This window comes from Cryptotermes secundus, unplaced genomic scaffold (genome assembly GCF_002891405.2).
Source record: "Cryptotermes secundus unplaced genomic scaffold, Csec_1.0 scaffold901, whole genome shotgun sequence".
Classification (NCBI taxonomy): Eukaryota; Metazoa; Arthropoda; class Insecta; order Blattodea; family Kalotermitidae; genus Cryptotermes; species Cryptotermes secundus.
Genome location: NW_019729906.1, coordinates 327,626 through 346,957, shown reverse-complemented (window position 1 = coordinate 346,957; position 19,332 = coordinate 327,626). Strand labels below are relative to the sequence as shown.

The 19,332-nt window shown below is 38.6% G+C and overlaps 1 protein-coding gene across 2 annotated transcripts in view; it reads left to right on the top strand.

Annotated features, from left to right (window-relative positions):
- LOC111865806 (nuclear pore complex protein Nup205) overlaps positions 1-19,332 on the top strand; it is a 69,866-nt gene that overhangs the window by 12,108 nt on the left and 38,426 nt on the right. For both annotated transcript variants that reach the window (XM_023854127.2, XM_023854126.2), the window contains exons 8-14: positions 2,772-2,875; positions 4,203-4,325; positions 5,639-5,836; positions 6,471-6,664; positions 9,038-9,174; positions 12,217-12,455; positions 14,785-14,994. In XM_023854127.2, the coding sequence (XP_023709895.1) occupies positions 2,772-2,875; positions 4,203-4,325; positions 5,639-5,836; positions 6,471-6,664; positions 9,038-9,174; positions 12,217-12,455; positions 14,785-14,994 (1,205 nt within the window). The remainder of the gene's footprint in view (positions 1-2,771; positions 2,876-4,202; positions 4,326-5,638; positions 5,837-6,470; positions 6,665-9,037; positions 9,175-12,216; positions 12,456-14,784; positions 14,995-19,332) is intronic.

Below are 19,332 nucleotides of genomic sequence, written 5' to 3'. Positions count from 1 at the left end.
CCTGATTACAAGGTGTGGCAATAAAGAAACCGGATTCATGCTCTAACCCTTTATTAAAAAAAAATCAGACAGTCGAAATGTTATCCCCTTCAATGTAGTCCCCTCCCCGATCCCTACACCGCTCCATGCGAATTTTCCACTGTTGGAAGCAGTGCTGCAGGTCATCTTGTGTTATGCTCTTCAAGAGTTGCGTCGCTTTTGCTTTCACTGCATCCACGGACTCGAACCTGGTCCCTTTCAGCGCAGACTTGATTTTTGGGAAGAGAAAAAAGTCGCACGGTGCTAGGTCCGGAGAATACGGTGGATGTTCCATCACTGGAATGTTGTTTTTTGCCAAATACCTCTTCACAGATAGCGCGTTGTGTGCTGGCGCGTTGTCGTGATGAAGAACCCATGAGGCATTCTTCCACATGTCTGGTCTCCTTCGTCGCACACGTTCACGGAGGTACGTCAAAACATTTTTATAATAAACCTGATTGACAGTCTGACCTTCAGGCACCCAATCAATGTAGATTACCCCCCGGATATCGAAAAAAACAATCATCATTGCTTTGAATTTGGACTTGCTCATGCGCGCTTTCTTCTTCCTAGGGGATTTGGGGCTCTTCCAATGCATGGATTGTCGCTTAGTCTCTGGATCATATTGAAGAATCCAAGTTTCGTCACACGTAATTACGTTTTGGAAGAAATCAGGATCATTTTCAATGTTTTCAAGAGTGTCAACACAGCAATTCACTCGATGTTCCTTTTGCTGGGGGGTAAGGATTTTTGGCACCACTTTAGCACACACCTTTTTCATGCCCAGATCGTCGTGCAAAATCTGTCTAACACTTTCCTTATTGATGTTCGTAAGTTCAGAAATTGCTCGAATGCTCAGTCGACGATCTCTTCGAACAATTCTAGCGACCTTCTCCACATTCTCTGGAGTTTTCGCAGTGGGAGGACGGCCCGATTTTGGATCGTTCCCGACGTTTTTCCTACCCTCCATAAACTTCTTAAACCACTCGAAAACTTGCGTGCGAGATAGACACTGATCACCATATACTTCTGTCAACAAATTGTAAGTTTCAGTGGCAGATTTTCCAAGTTTTGTGAGGAATTTGATGTTAGCACGTTGTTCTGCATTAGCACTCAGCATTATTCCGACGGAGCTCAGAAACACGATCCGCTTCTAACAATGGTCGCGGCCAGACTAACCGATGCACGTGAATGAAACTTTGTGTGACGGTAGAGGGAAGTCCAAGGGTCAATGCCCTACCCTCCTCTTCGTCAATGACGTGGCCGGAAATGAGTCATAAAAGTAATCCGGGTTCTTTATTGCCACACCTTGTATATACAAAATAACCTACAGATAAAATGGGTATCTAGTGTTTTTACATTCACAAAATGTTACCTTTGGTTAGAGGTGAGGTAAGAGGGAAGCTTGTGGAAAAGTATGTGCTGGTTTTGGTCAGTCTCAAACCAGAGACATTTAGCATAGGAATCTAATGATTTTACCTGTAGGCCAGCAGGTCAAATTCTGGCAGGTATTGCCAGATGCATGTTCATGAGAAGGTAAGCTGGAAAGTATGTTCACATCTTTTTCTACAATTGGCCCTGCTGCTGACTGCAAACAGCCATAAGGATGGAAACGCCCTATTTCTCTAGTGTCTTATTTGACCGTCAAGGTTCTCTTCTTTCCCAATACTAGTGGCATGAACATGGCCACTCTGCTTGCCACATGTATTTGGGGACTGAAGGTGTCAGAGGTGAGGAAATATATCATGTATCATCAGCACAATATGGTGACCATGTTTGGCTATAGAAAAGCACAGATAGATTGACATGTTTAGAAATGACCAAACTGGTGTCACTGGTAAAGTATTAGAGTGCCTGTCCAGATTGACCACTGAAAGGGACACCGAACAACTTCATGTGCTAGTTCTCGACAACCGGCAAGAGATTTCTAATGAGGTAGCCAAACGTTTGCAGGCTAGCCATGGATCTGCCCGAGGAGTTGCATTATTATTGGTGATTAAACATAGATCCCTTACTATTAGCCAGAGAGCAAATATTAAATGAGTACAGAACAAGAAGGTCTGATGCCCCATGTGAAAAAAGAGGTCCAGATTTCAGCCAGAAGTTCGCACTGATTTGAGATTTGCAAACAGGAATCCTTGAGCATTATCAGGAAAGGGATGTGATCATTTATGGTTAGCATTTCAGTGAGATGCTGCTTGATAGGCTGAGGCTGATGATTCAGAATGAGCACAAAGCACAACTCAAACGGTATTGTCCCTATACTGCTGCTCACACTCTTGAAACACTCAGCAGTATGCTTTGAGATCTTAAAACATATGCAATACAGCCCTTATCTTGCACTGTCAAATGTTTAAGGGGCTGTCATTTTGTCAGCATGTAAAGTTGAACAAGAGCATCATATTGGCTGTGTTACAATACAGATACTTATTGCCTGAATAGTTAATTTTTAATTTTGCTTCCAATGTTATTTGTGACTACTAGTATGCAACAGTCATGTTAACCCATCCTCCAAGGCTTGCTTTTCACCTTTTCAGTACTTCAGGGTTTGTATATACCAGTACTTCCATGAGCTAAGGTATTGGTTTCCAGTAAGAAATGTATGAATTTCTTTTGTGAGGAACCTGTTTCATGAACATAATACACATCAGTTAAGAATGAATAAATCAAATTAGGGCAGACTGCGGTTCTTTGGTAGAAAATAGCCCCTTACAAATTTGGAAATTTAACTTTGTTTCTTACCAATATTCCAGGTATTGTTGATGAAGATGATTTGCTTGTGGATGCAGCTATTGACTTGAAAGTGTTTGACTTTCTTCATCATACAATTCTAGAGAATGAGGCCATTTATAAAGAGGTATGATATTCGGTTTAGCTCATTTCTTATTAAGTACATCATTCAGATATGTAGTTTGTTTGAATTATTACTTCCATTAGCACTAAAATAGATTCACCATTCCTTATTTTAAACACAAGGCATGCACGTTATTTCTTCTAATTACAAGTAAATGATATTAAATCACCTAGGCACCTAGCAGAAAATACCATACACCTGATTATATAAGTTATATCTCCTTCTCCTCTAATAGCCCTAAAAATACAGTGCATTTTATACAAGGGAAGTAGTAATGAAAATGAGGTGATTAATAGAACCACGGTTAACTTTTGGGGTTTGTGCTTTTTGGGTACAAGAAAACGCATCGTTGCTGGGATTATTACTTGAAAATTCAGCACCTGGTGAAAGAAATAATATTGCACTACTGCCAAGATGCACCACAGATATTAGTATTGCAGAAATGGACCAAGAAGAGCCAAAAACCCAGTATCACCTCTCTGAGGAAAATACACAATTATATATTAACTGAGAAGGCAAGAAAAATGAAGAAAAAAAAAACGATATTTTAGAAATTAAAATTTGTGATCCTCCTTCCTAGGGGGCACACGGTAGCATAGGTGGTTGAGGCAGTGTGCTACAAGCTAGAAGGTCACGGGATCGAATCTTGAGGTGGATTTTTTCAATTCACCTAATCCTTCCAGCCGCTCTATGGCCCTGGGGTCAACTCAGTCTCTAACAAAAATGAGTTCCAGGAATATTCTTGGGGGTAAAGGGCGGCCAGTGCGTAAGGCTGACAACCTTACCACCATCTATGAGCCGATTATCTAGAAAATGTGGGAACCTCAACATCTCACAATCCTAAGGGCCTTCATGGCCTGTTACAGGGATATCTTTACTTTACTTTTTAATCCTCCTTCCTAAACCACTACATATCCTATACACCAGGAAATATGGTAATATCAATCACAACAGAAGCATGAACTACTGAACATCGTGGTTAAGTGATTAACATTGTTTTATGTTCAGGAGGTCCTAGATTTGAATCTTTGATTGATTATCCTGACCTGCCTCACATGTGGCTTTTACAAAGTTTTATTTGAGGTTCTCGTAGAACAGGAACTGAAAGAAGCACAATGATAATGTCAATAAAATTCACCTTCAAGTTAAATTACCAGGTTGTTTATATTGACTAAAGTTTCAAAATTTTTTAGGGTAGTGCAGTGTAGTTAGCTGAAAAGATCTGTTTGCAGTGTGGTTAAATCTTTTTATATCTAATGGAAGACGAAAAGTAAAAAATTTGCTTTTGTATTCTCACTTAATGCTGCTGTGTACTTGTTTTGTGTTCCAGGAATTCTATATAAGACGGCTGCATTGCTTGTTGACTGACTTTATTGTGTTGATGCCTCTAAAGCTGAAAGAACTTCGCAACAGAGCAGATGAGACTGCTCGTACCATGCAAGTTTACACCCATGTAAGATATGCAGCATAACTGTGGTGCAAGATAAAGAGAAGTATTCTGAGCATATAACATTTAAGCTTTCATCAGTACTGCAGTACCTGGGAATTTTATGTCATAAATTATTTTGAGAAATCTGAGCCACTTCTGTTTGGAAGGAGGGACTTTCTCATTTCCTGGGGTGCCATTTAGGATTGTGCTGGCTCTGTCCCAAAATTGACAAGATGAAGCATAGACCTCAAGGTCTGTTTGTGCAAACAACAATACACAAATACCATATTTACCTGAGTGGAAAACAACTCCGAATCTAAGGCAGCCACCCACTAAGAAATATGTCTGCACATAAAGTGCAATTTAGTATTAATTTCACACAGTTATTACAAGCATATGAAAGATAATTAATATCTGGAAATATGTTATACAGTAGTCGGTTCTTTCTTTCTCGTATTTAGCCTTTCACTATTCCCAAATTTGTTACCTTTGCTGTAATATCTCTTCTTGCAAAGTTACAGCTACTGATTCATGATGCCATTGGTTCTTTGGGCAAGCTTTTCATGTTAGAGGCTTCTGGTATTTGGTATTGATCACTGAAATGGGGAGGGAACTTTTATCACCCCAAGCACTCAGACCACTGCTAGGTCCATTGTGCACCCCCAGTTTTACAAGGGTTCTTCAAAAGAGCCCTGTCCTCAATGCTGGAGCCAGAGCCTTTTGACTAAGGCCCTGCTAGCATCCTGATCTTGAAACATATTTCTGTCTCTCTTTGTCACTTGCTTCGCTGACAGCACAGTGTGACTAAAATGTTAGAATTTACCTCATCCTAGAAACATCAACTGCTTAAAAGCCTAAATGTTTAAAAACATCAGTCAGTGTAATCTGTGGATATTGTACTGCATTTGGTTTGTAGAGTTTTGAACGACTTCATGCAGCAAGATCCCCCCACCCCCTTCAATCTTTCTTTTATGTTGGACATAGGTTTCAGGCTAAATTGAAAGTACGTAGGCCTATTTAAATGTTTATGTAGAGTCAGAAGGGAGCGTTATCACCTGTAATGAACTGGAAAGAATGTAGAACAAAGTCATTGTGGCCTGTTTTAAGGTATATACCTGGCAGTTGTCAGGAATGACCATTGAAAACCATGACAATCTTCAATTACAATAGGTGACCTATAAATAGAATATCACACTCTATAATATTGGAGACACTCGTGCACAGTGATCACTAGAATACACGTAAAGTGGTGTTCATGCAAGTATAAAGTTTCAGTCTCTGTATGTTAGATTTCCATATTATAGTGTGAAAATTATTTTTTGAACTGTTTTGAACAGGAGGGATTGGAGCCACCATCTCATCTTCCTCGGCACTATGAACATCTCCTTATTACTATAGCTAAGTTGTACAGGTGCACCCACACCACTGAGCGTTTGAACTTGGATTTAGTATTGGATTATTGGAATTCATCTGTTGTCTTGCCTCCAACTTCAGCTGGATCCACATCATACCACTTTCACTCATCATCCAGACAGGTCTGCTGCCATTATGAATTGTTGCTAGCATTGTAGAGGACCTATAAAGTTGAATGCAAAGTTTGAGAATAATTTAATAAATTTTAAGTAGAGATAATTTAGAATTTAAAACACCAGATGGTTTCATATATATATATATGTGTGTGTGTGTGTGTGTGTCTGTAGATAGGCACACCAAAATTCTGTGGTTATTTTTTCATGTGCTGCTTCTGTTCTTTCATTGTAATGCTCCTGGAATGACCGTTTTTGCCCATTATAAATGCAACTGCTACCAGAATGGAACTTTTTTGGCTTTCTGAAGAAGGAATTTTCTTTATTTGGGATTCTTTTAACAACCTTCATATGTCCATATGTTGGTCTTCTGGTTCACTTTTAGGCATCAGTATTATAGGCACAAATTGGCCCAATTTTGTGAAACTTGGTGTAAGCAGTGTGCCATTGGAAGCACCTCTTCTGTACAAACAAGGGTGGCCATGCAAACTTGTGAACTATGTAAAATTGGTTCATCATATCCCCACAATACTATCAGCATCAGGATTTTATGCACAGGTTTCCAGGTGCTGGATACTTGTTCTCCATGCAGGGCTCATTGAAATGACAGTTGTTTTTTTTTTCTTTTCTTTTCTTGCTGCAGACATCTCTGTCCAAGTTTGTAAGTGGGTGTGCTGATCTGTTGCCACCATTACTCTTTGTGCCATACATGAAGATGTTGTGCAGCCTCGCATCACACCCACAGGCTGCTCGGCATGCTTTCAATCTGCTGAAGCAAAATGTTCTAGGAAATTCGGTGAATGTCTCTTGGGATCATTTCTTCCAGTCACTGAACAGGTACCCCATAAATATTTATTCATTGGTCTTACAGGTAACTATTCTAAGACATGCATAAATCTTCATCATATTAAACATTTTGGAAGATGTCTGCACAAATATTCTAGTGATATGAGATACAGTAGCAGTGTATTTATCTAAACTAAACAACTCTTTGATTTAGGTCACGATGGTTCAGAACTACTGCCATAAATTTCTCCTTTAAATCCTCCCCTCTACATCAACACATTATGTTATTCAGTCTTTCTCTCTGTCTTTCAAGATGCTGCTTTCCAAGACATTTTTCCCCTCATTATAAATGTATTATTCATTTACACTTGAACCTCCATTTAATGCTTGTGTTGGGGCAATGGTTTTGACCAAAAAAAAGGAAAACCATACATGGTAGGAACTTGACGTAGGTGATTAAGCTGGAAATACAGAAATTAATTTTAAATGGCAAAGAAACATGTTGTTAAACATGAAATAGGGATTCTGTTGTGCAGAATATCCTCTTCTGGACTTTGTATCCAGCTTATGAGGACCACTTAATATGTCTGTTGTAGGTATGTATTCTTGTTGGCATTTTACAAGTACAGTAGAACTTGGTTATAACGTCATCAAAGGGACCTAAAAATAGTGTCGTTATAAACGAATGTCGTTGTAACCAAAATGGGCACTTCCACAGTAGCCTTATGTTAGTCACGTAAAAATCTACCAAAACCGAGTTAAAATGTTGCATTTTTTAGTGAAATACATAGTTAAGTACAGACTAACGTAACATTAACGTGGAATTGACCAAATGTGTAATATCAAAGACATATTACAGCGCTTTTCACTGACAGTACACACGATATTTCACGAATCACTTTAACTTTCTCTTCAATGCTTAAAACTTTCCTTTTCATTGCCATGTTTTCGCTACTGCACTTCTCTGGGTTTAGGCAGGAACACTATAGGGTAAGCAGACAATGTGAGGTCCTGTTAGACGAGATTCTAGGAAAGGAATGCAGTTAACAACCTGCTGCGTCCTCTTGCACTATTCACGCAGTCCCACCCCACACCCTTGTTTTTGTATAAAACCCACGCTCCTCTTGCAGCCCGCGGTCGTATTCTTCCAGGACAGTCACATCAGCAAGTAGAGAAAGTGAGGGTGGGCAGACACATCGAACTTTCCCACGATATCAGAGAAATTCAGGAATGAAAATGACGTTACATACGAGGTTGATGCATTTGTGCATGTCGTACTAAGCAAGGTATAAAAACAGTTGCTTTATGTGGAATTAGTTTGTACCATTGAATATTTGACGCAATAGACAAGGTGTCGCAGAAACCGATGTTGCTATAACCAAGTTTTACTGTACTTTTCTTTGCAATAAGAGCCTATCAATAGTCCAAAGAGGAATATTGCTTCATTGTTTGGAAACTAGATAAGATTCTGAATTGATTAAGATTAATGTATATGACATCTCTGTTTTTCGCCAGAATGGGGAATGTGGCAGAAAACTGAATACATTATGGAGTAAACTTGGTAGTGGTGTCTGTGAAATGGGAATATAATTTTTTCTTAAAAATTTAAAGATGTAATTTGACTACATAAAAATGTTAAACATCTACAGTTTTCATTTCAGACTATATTCTCATTCATATCACATTGTCACGTATTGAAGGTGTGTGACTATTAGACGGGGTATTGATTGGATACTTGGGTTTATTGACACCTTATACACACCACTTGGGACTACAGGCAATTAACAGTGCTACTGCTAATCTCTGCTGGTGTCATAAGTCCATTACAGTCTCCACTATCCATTTCCTGGCAACGGATTTTAACACAAGAACTATAATGATCTCACTGAATCACACTCTCCAGATATCACTGTACTACAGTACACATAAAGACTTCTCTTCACTGCCGGGCTTTCAACTCCCAACTGAACTCTTTCAATTCCTCCATCAACTGCCAACTCTGGAACTTTCAATCCAATTCTCTGCTGCAACACCAACTATCTCGTTACCATCTCTTCTCAATCATCTTCGACTACTGACTCAATAGACTCCCTCAGTTATTGTCTCAGCTGGCCTGACATCCTGATTATATAGCCTCAGGAGGGACCCAACAGAAAACACCATTTCCTAACAATTCATATATTATAGAGGTGTGTTTACCTTGCCAATACATAGAAACGTTAGATCTGTTGTTGTGTGCATGTTCATTTCCATGCGGACCTGTTTATGGAGTTGTTACCTAGCAATAACTTCTACTCTGGCTCCACTATTCTGGCTTTTAGCTATCATGTCACATCATAGTACTACATAGCATGTTCACGTAGTACAACTTTATTGAATAATTTACGACACACATGCAGAAGTAAATATATCCGTTGCTCATAGGTATTACAGTAATTTACGTCAGGAGCTGCCCCCAGCTACAGACACTGTGTACAGACATAGGAACTACCCACGAGGCATCACTCCTCAGGAGATCCAGGGTCTTCAGGCTGTCTTGGCAGTGGTCCGGGCTGTAGCAGGTGATAATTATGCTTGTTTGTCACTTACATTGCATCTGGGCCACAAATAATAATAAGAAAATGCAAATAATTTTTATATTGCTGTGATTTCAAAATGACATCTTTAAAGAAATGCTTCTAAAATTTAAAACTTTGAAATATGTAAGACTGGAAGCGATGGAGTGCCCTTATTTTCCTTGTGCATTCTTTGCTGTTTTGCAGTCATTAACTTTTCCCATTCCCCAAAATGACAGATATGTTGTTGCTGAGCTATAGATATCACTTTGAATTACTGGGTTTTCAGACTTCGTCCATCATCCGGTATTCTAAAACCTGGAAAACACAATGTTGACTGACCAGTGATCGAGGTTAACTCTTTCTAATGGACCCAACAGAGTAGATGTGTCCTGCTCACCTGGGGACAGAAACAGATCTAGTTTCCAAAAACATTGTGTTCTCTAGTTTTTAGTACACTTGGTCGTTGACTTACGACCGACTTCCATTCTGACTGACAGGTTGTAAGTTGATCTGGTCGTATGTCGGCCATATATTTATTAACAGTATTTTTAGCCTTTCTAATCTTTTTATAATCTTTATAATTTATTTTTAAAAACTTACATTTTAATCATCTTTTGTTTTTCATTTTTTTTTGTTGTCGTAAGTGCAGCCGGTTGTAAGTTGATGACCAAATGTTTACTAAACACTGGACAAAGCCCAAAACCCAGTAATTCTCAATGTTTACACCATCGTCAGAACTCTTTAGAATCTACTTACAGATATCACACTGCATAAGGTTAGAAATTATTTTTCCATGTGTGTCATTTAAGTATTCACCATATTTTAAATTGAGTTTGAGATGTTCCTAAGATCTGTATTTTATAGTGTATTTATTTCTTTCATTATAATTAGCCATATTTTAGAAAACTGATAAAGATTGAGTTAACTTCATATCAAGTAGGAATTATATTGGACTGATATGAATTAAATTAAATTTATGTTTTGTAATGTAGGCACCCAGTAAAAAATTTACTAAATATCATTTCTATAATATAGATATAATGTATGAAAGAACCCAGCCTCACCTTAATAAGTTCACTTTGTGTGAGGAGCACAAAATATATGTACTGTATTATGTACAAAGAAACTTTTTTCTTTTGAAACTTCAACAGAATGTCATTCTTTGTCAGTGTCTGATGCTATAAAAATATGCATCAAAGTGACTGACTTACCAATTTGTTTCAGTCACATTATACATCTTGATTTTCAGATGTCTGTGAATTAGGTTTATTCATAATGCTAATTTTGAAGTGTGCAAATCAGCTGTACCTGATTCTGTTTGGCATTGTTAGGATGATGTTGGAGACTGTATGTGCTCATACTTGAGACTCAAAGTTACTTTCTCTTACTGTTATTTAAATGTGTATGTATTATCTCAGGCCACAGTAACTCTAAATATTACCTTTAAAGAAATGAAAAATTAATTTTTGTCCAGTGAATTTTCACCTAATAAACAACTATGCAGGAGCATATCTCTTTTGAAAATCAGTTAGGTATTGTGCTGGTAAGTGTGGATTCTTTGAACAACCATACATGAAGCAAGTGTAGTTTAGCAGTTGCACTGACAACACCTGCTATCACGCATTAGTGACTAGACATGGTCTTTGGATTGGTAATTGGATTTATTGAAGGCTTATAACTTGTAACTACAAATAATTATAATGGTCTCTTAATTTGTGCATTCTGCTTCATACCACAACTCATGCTAAGTCTCCTGAGTCTTCAATAGCCATTGCCTTTTAATGAGTCCCAGCAGTGACCTCTTCTGCTCACGTTACTAGCTGGTGACTACCTCACAACTAATTAACACAACTGTCGACTCTCAGCTAAGTAACTTGTCTCACTTGTGCTTTCTATATAGCCTCAGCTTGTACTGACACAGGAAGTATCATCTCGAAGTCGTTTACTGATGTCATCGCATGTTTATTGGCTATTATGTAACAGTGGTGCTTTGTTTAATGATGTCATTGCATGTTTATTGTGCCATTAATTCACTAGTGGGGGGTGGAGTCCAGCTGGGTCCACTCAGCACGGCGGCCGCCGATTGGCCGATTGTACCTGCCCCAGGTGATTATGATGATGGAGAATTTGGTGGAATGAAGAATGGCAAGGGAAACTGAAGTACTCGGAGAAAACCTGCCCCAGCGCCACTTTGTCCACCAGAAATCCCACTTGACCAGACCCGGGATCGAACCCAGGCCGCTGCGGTGGGAAGCTAGCGACTGACCGCTTGAGCTATGGCACGGCCTTTACTGTGCTATTGCTTAGCAATTGCTGTCTCTTCTGGCTTTCGTATCACAGCTCTTTCTCATGTTTTATGTATGTATAAAAATCTTCCTTTTCTGATAGCTCTGTTTTGATGAATTCTTTCCTTAGGAATGTTTAAAAATGAGTTTCTATCCAAGATGAGAATTTGGAAACATTTCTGAGAACTTAGACAAGAACAAAAATTTTCTTTTTCCTCTGCAAGCATAGTGCATATTGCTGTGTACTTTTTTACAATCCACTGAAGTATGTTACTTATCGCTTTTGATATTAGACCCTTTTTGAATGAAAAATTATTATAACTCATTGTATTTAAAAGAAGCTCATGGTAGAAATGGTGAGGGAGAGCCAAGCTATGTTGACAGGCTGTCTCATGCCAGCATTAGAGACCATTATGAATGTGGTGGATCAGGCAGTTTTTGTAAAGTGAAAACATTTTCTGAAAATTTTCAAAATTTGAGACAGAAAAATCAACATTCAAGTATAAATGAAGATTTTTCTCTTTTTGATTTGATCTTGAAAATTTGAGATGCACACATGCATACTTCCCCTTGATCTTTTCACTCTTTTGGAGTTCAACTGGTGAAAAAGTTGAGGAAAGTTTCCATACATCATGTGATTTTACCGTGTGCCATGATAGATTTATTTTTGACAATTACTTCAACACTGAAAAGAGAAAAAACTCAGTAATTTACTGATTGTATCATAGTGCATATAAGTAATAGTGCCCCATTGTTTCAGAAAACGATGAGATGGCTCGTGTTGCACTGTGTGACAACCCAAACTGGGCCCCTCTCACTGTTCTGTTAGGCTTGGTCAGCTGCTCTGTTCCCATTCCACTGAAGGCAGAGTTGCTCCTAACACTTGCAGCTCTTTCCAGAGCTGCAAGCACTGCTGCAACCTTGTGGCACAACCTAGAGGCATCACAGATACTAACTACAGTGCCAAGCACAAGTAGCTATCAACCACGGGGTATTCAGGTGAGTGAAGAAATAATTTTTCCAAATGTATGTCTGTGAGATGCCTCTATGTGCAGATTATAACAGTGCAGTCCATAATTATTTGTTTAACTGGACAGCAAATTCGAACACAGCTGAGAATAACCATAACTGGAGGAAATTTAGTGCTGAAATAATTAATAATTGAATTTTCCATGTTCAGAAAATAATAGTTCACATTCTTCTCATGCTTGTTATCAAATCTGCATTGAAGGAAATTTTGCTATATATAATAAGGATACAAAATCTTAAAAAATGTTCAAATGTTACACTTTTTAATGATCCTGAATTTTGGTACAGGTGGATTAATACACGTATTAAATGAAAGATCAGATCTCTGTATATAAACTCAAGTTAGAAGTGTCACTTTGTATTAAAAATGTCTTGCAGCAGAGCATCACAAAGGAAGCTCTGCAGCTTGTGTTTTGGTGGCTAATAACTTGGCACTTCTCAGTTGAAGTTCAGTTGGCTGTTACCTTTTTAGCCAACTTCCTTCCTCTTCCCACCCAAATGAAATCAGACTTATGGTATCACCTTGCTGTCTCTGCATCCTCCCTCCCTAACGTTGCTATGCAACAGCTCAGCAAACACATTAAGTGGCAACAAATACACATGGTTCAGTATAAGGACTGTTGGACATGGTGTTTTCTATGCAGTCCGTATAATGTAAAATACTCAATATGCAGTGAAAGGAAAGTAGTTAGTTTTCCCAGAACTTCTTTTTCATAGCACATTGCACAGAATATGTACTGACTTTGTTCATATGTTTGTGTGAGTTCATCTACAAGGGAGAGTTAGTAAATAGGTCACAAATGGATATAACATGTAAAACATGTGATATTTGAACCTGGGAAAATACATATTTCTTGACATATCATCCACCAGCTTTGATGCACTGCACTTGTCTCATCACTTTACCAGTGCATCAAAACCCACAGCATAGATGTCTTTTGACTGTTGCCTCAACCACTTTTGTATCTCTATATCAACCCATTTGTCATCAACAAAATGCTTATCACCAAGGTGGTATTTTAGCAGACCAAACTGATGGAAGTCACTAGTGGCCCAGTCTGGGGTGTAAGGTAGCTGTTCAAGACATTCCCACCATAGTTCTTGAATTCTTTCCTGGGTTGCTCGAGCTGTATGGGGTCTGGCATTGTCATGATGAAGCAATACCCCTCTTACCAGTTGGCCTGGACGTTTTCTGTAAATTGCATCCCAAAGCTTAACAGAAGTTCACAGTATTCATACAATGCAGAATTAACGTTTTCACCATGCTTCTCAAAATGGGCTAACAGTACTCCCTGAGAATCCCAAAACACAGTAAGCATGACCTTCCTAGCTGATGGCATATGAGTAACTAACATTTTTGTTCAAGGTGAACTGAGATGTTTCCATTGCATTGAAGCATGCTTTGATTCAGGTTGGTAGTGATGCATCCATGATTTGTCCCCAGTAACAGTCCTGTTAAGCATTTCACAAGAGATGTTGCAATGACAGACCCATTCAGTTCATTTTTTCTTGATCCTTCAGTTTTCTGGGCACCCACTGTGGCCACATTTTCCAAGACTTCAAACAATCATGCATTATGCTATATGCTAAACCATGGGAACACCCTAGTGCAATTGTGACGCTGTCTATTGTTATCCTCCTATCAGATCGAATCAACTGTTCCACCTGCTGCACAATTGTTTCTGTCACAGTCTCAACAGGGTGACATTGTGGGGTATCGTCTACGACTTCTGAATGTCCTTGAGAGAATTTCTCAACCCAGTTGTGAACTGCTTTATGTGACAAAAACTTTCCATCTCAAAAAGGAAACGTTTCTTTATGAATGTTCCTTGTATCGAGTTCTTTTTCCCACAAAAAAAGAAAGCAACCAGTATGCTGCTCTTTGGTAATACACTCTTCAAGCACAGTCACCATTTTGACTACTGAAACCAGCCTCTGAACATGCACATGCACCTCTGCTACCTAGACTTTTGTGAAGCTAGACTGTGCTGCTACCTAGTGATGCACATACAAAACCTATTACTTCCACTACAGCTGTTTTATTTAGATTTGTGACCTATTTACTGACTCGTCATCGTATTTATAATATAAAGAATAAACATTACACTAAAGGTTATCATTGCCAGTACACCACTGAAGTGAACCCCAGAATTTGGATCCCTCGCTATATATAGTGTCAAGGATTGTCAGTGCCATGTATGAAATTGTCCAATTTTTCAGTTAATCTTAAGATTTTGACATCCTTAAGTATAGTTATTTTTTAATAATGTAGTTTTTTTAATTTAAATGTTGTTTACAGACAGAGTTGGAAGAGGTCGAATCCCGCAATGAGGAGTTCCCCCTCACCAGGGCCTTGTTGCATCTGCTAGATGTACTGACAGATGTTCCAGTTCCAAGGTTATTGGGTGTAGGCACCCGAACACCAGGCTTTGACCCATACCTGAACTTTGTCATCAACTCTGTTTTTCTCCGTTTTAACACACGTTCGTATAAGAACCCAGATGAGAAGGTTAGTGGCGTCCTGTGTTCATACTAGTCCAGCAGAATTTGATTGGTGTGGATACAGTTATCAACTTCAAATATATACTCTAATTAAGGGATAGCTGCAGAGGAAGAACTGTAATTTATAGTTTAGTTAAAGAGTTTAAAGTAAAATCAGTCCTACTGGTTATTCATAACTTTTGGAATCTTTAAATGCTGAAACCAGAGCCTAAAATTTAAACTTCCCAGTTAAACTATAGCGGTAGCAGTAGAAATTCCCGAGATGGCAGATACAAACACTTCTTTCAGAGAATATACAACTGATGAAATGTCCACACTTTGGAAAAGTCATCACTGTGAACGCCCACTTCTAAAATTAACTTGAGTTTTAATAGCGTCTTTTCCATCACACCAGATATAATAGTTATACTTGTCACAACTTTGTCTTTTGGCACTGAATAATGAAATTTCCTTTGCTATAGATAAATGGTTATATTGCCATGACTCAGTTACCAGAGGCTTGTTTGCACCACATGAAGGTGTAGGCAGTAGACAGGACACACTGTAGCATACCTTCGCGCCTTGAAATTTATGGGAAACAATGTCGATTTTTAATAATGCCATACAGGTGCAGTGATGCACACTTTGTTGCATGTTAAATGTCAATAATTTATAGGTTACCATGTTACAATTATTATATTTTCAGAACATAAATGTATTGAAGTTTAGAGGCTAACGTGTTCAGTTTTGAGTCCATTCATATTTCTTAACCTTTAACGTCCAAAGTGCCCCGTTTGTGCCAGTGATGAGTATAGTCGTTTTGGCCAGTCAGGCATTTAAACTCCGCTAGTGGAAGCGCGCGCACACGCCGCTAGTAGAAGCGCATGCACAGTCCTAAATATTAATTTTTATATGTAGTAATTACCAGACAGACTTCAGTAAAACCCTAATAGAGGAATTAAAATGATGCCTAAGTGAACAGCAGCAAAAAACAATATACGTATGAGTTATGCCCACACTTATCCACGAGCCAGTACTTTTATTGCAGATTCTGCAGATTAATGTGTTAAAAATATACAGTAAAATTTGATGTACATACCTTTTTTGTTGTTATCTGCTTGATGTATATATAGACTGACATGAAACTACAGAATTCGATGTCACTATGAACGCACAGAAAACAGACCGCACTCTGTATCTAAGCCACGATACAACTGTCTTCATTACCCTAGGAAGGGCAATAGTCTCTTGCAGCTATAACGGAAGGTCTTAGTACTGAAGAAGGGACCCCTCTAGCTCTTTTTCTTGAATAGCCATTCTTTCATTCTTCTGTCCTTCAGTCAAAAGATTCGAAAATCTGAAGGGTGTAACAAGATGTAAGGTTTCCCAGCAAGCGGCCTCCGTAGTCTAGGGGTAACGTTCCCACCTCATGTCTCAAGATACATGGGTTCAAACCCAGCGGAGGTCGTGGAATTTTTAAGGGCAGAAAAATTCAGGGAACAAGTCCTCTGGGAGGGAATTTAAGCTGTGGGTCCTGTGTCGTAGATTTACAGCACATAAAAGATCCTCATGTCTCTAGGAGACCTCTGAGCAAAATTAGGTAAAAAGTTTCCTGCCCAAGTAGTTTCCAATGCCTTTGGTAAATGGGGGAAGTATCGGGTATCTCTGCCAGGAGAGGAGCCGAACTCGTTGGCTGAACAGGGCTGATAGCAAGCACCAGTATCGGAAGGGTATGGCGACTGCTAGAATATCAAAGGGAGACGTACAATAGATCAACAACTGGTCGCGGTGCATGGGGAAACCCACCCCCTCTAATAATGAATGAATGAATGAAGGTTTCCCAGCAGAGAACCAAATGATTTTATTGCTTCCATCTGTTTTATGGCACCAGGGTCTGCTAAAATTTGTCAAGTGTTACAAACGGAAATTAATTTATAATGCAGACCAATTTTGTGAAGAACTGGGAAATTATTCTTGCAGTACGTATCAACATTAAAAGAAAAAATTTAAAAAAAGAGAATAATTCTTTGTACAGAAATTTTCAAATCATCCATTATAATATGTGACATTATGTTCTTTGCTGATTCAAACAAAGTTAATTCCATCCATTTATTATAAATATTATGTTAGATACAGCATTTTTAAACACAATGCTTAAAACTGTTTAAGCGCCCTAACAGGAACTGACATTTAAACGCAGAGCATCAATGGGCATTTAAATGTGCACCAGCAGCGGGCATTTAAATAAACTCCGGCCAGCTCAAGCTTACTACCATTTCAAAAGTTTGGTGTTTAAAGGTTAATACAAATTACCTTGTCATATATCAGTTTTTATACTCTTTGCACAAAGCACTTGAAGTGAACTTAGAGGGAGTATTGTGCTATCAGTTTGTGTATTCATAGTTCATCTATTGATGAGATTCATTGCAATTTGGTAATGGGGTTGTGCAGGTTGTTTGTCGTATTTAGTTTCGGTTCACATCAATGCAACATAAATTCAACTTTATTTGAAATTCAGTTTGAATTACATCAGTTAACACAAAATTGTATACATACAGAGCATTATTATGTTACCAAAAATACAGATCACATTAATATCTACAATATTTTCATGAAATATTTCTCAGTGTGGTGAGTACTTACTGAAATGCAAGGTAAAATAATTTCTTACTGCCCTATGATGCCTGTTGTAGGATTACATAGACTGAAGTCTTCAGTGCTATGGCACTGTGTAGTCTGACAGATGGTTACTTACATCGTGTAGGAAATTGCTGCCTCTGTCTTCAGAAATACTAGTAACCACAGACCAGGCTATGTAATGTCCTAACCCAGAAGACTGCAATATACATTTTGAGTGCCATAGTAAATGAATGTCAAAGCCAGTAATGTATACAAAATCACAAAAAAAAGCATCTGGAAAGTATATATTTTCTAGTGAAATATACCAGATCATTCTGACCATATTTTCTCATATACCCTACACACTTTTCTCTAAATAAAGAAAAGGAGTACATACCATATTATTTACAGGGTTCTAAATAGTGTGCCACATATTTTTTATAAGGAAGGCAGTACTGTTCGTTGCAAGTGCCATCGTAACTTCCACAGCTTACTCATTTCATGCCAACAAGCAGCTGCAATGTACAAATGGAGGTGTAAGGTATCATTCACACGATGTGTTCAGTTCAATAAATTTTAAATTAGACCAATAAGACAGGTTTAGGGGAGGCTTCTTAGAGGGAAACTGGGGTCTCTGAATAGCTCACCGCATCAGAACAGAGGCATTTCCCAAAGGACTATGATTCCTTCCAAAACATTGGATGAAAAACCTGTGCTCCTCAGAAATTCTAAATGACCATATTAGATGAGTGTTTATACTAAATCATTAGGAGATCATAGTGCAAAAATGGACCATAAATTCAACTTAAACTTCCATGAAGTGTTCAACATTATTAAAGTGGAATTGCAGTTGGTGATATATCAGTGTAATCCACTGCCAGTGCTGCTTGATAAATCACAGTTCAGTGCCAATCATTCTTGTTATCTTGTGCAAGTGTGTGCTAAAATATTCCTCCAGCCCTGCTAGAGCAAGACCCATTAAGACCCAGGGACAGATCTCCTGTTCTTCCAGACCCAACCCTGAGCTAGCCATCTCACTACCTACCCCTACCAGAAAGCAGCCTACACCTCACCTTGTGACTACTGCTCCCATAACAAGCCTTTCAGCCTTCCTACCAGTCACTTCAACATCTGTGAAAGGGAAGAAGATGCAGATAAAGCCAGCATCAGTGAGTTCTACAACCACTGAAGCAGTGAGACACATGTGGCTATAGCAGAGAAGGGGCAACAGAATGACTATAAGTGGCTTCTGGCATGGTGCCCTTCATTCTCCCACAGACTGCATGGCAAAGAGCTGTTAGAGTCACTCGGACTATATAGCATTAAATGGTAGGATGATTGGTAAATAATAAATTGGAATGAATTTTTAAGGAAATGGCATTTTCTTGACATTTGCCCAGAGGGGCTGAGGACCTGCATTGTACCTCTATCAGGAGAGTCTGTCTCGTGGCCAATATTTTTGCTTAACACTTCCAGAATGCAATAAGTGTTACTTCTATACCAACCTCCTCAGTCAGTAGAAAAAAAATGTGTCTGTGATGAGAGGGAATCTGTATTCATGTGATCCATTATGTGATTTTTTGCACTTTGAGTTCAAAATTATCAAAGTTCTGTGGGTATGTACAGTTTCTAATCATATTAATAGCATTTTAAGATGAATCCCCTTTTTTTCTTCCTAGTTCTCTTCATGGATATGCTAGGATGTTGCAGTAAATTCCCTGTTATCCAGCATGTGTGAAGAATGAGG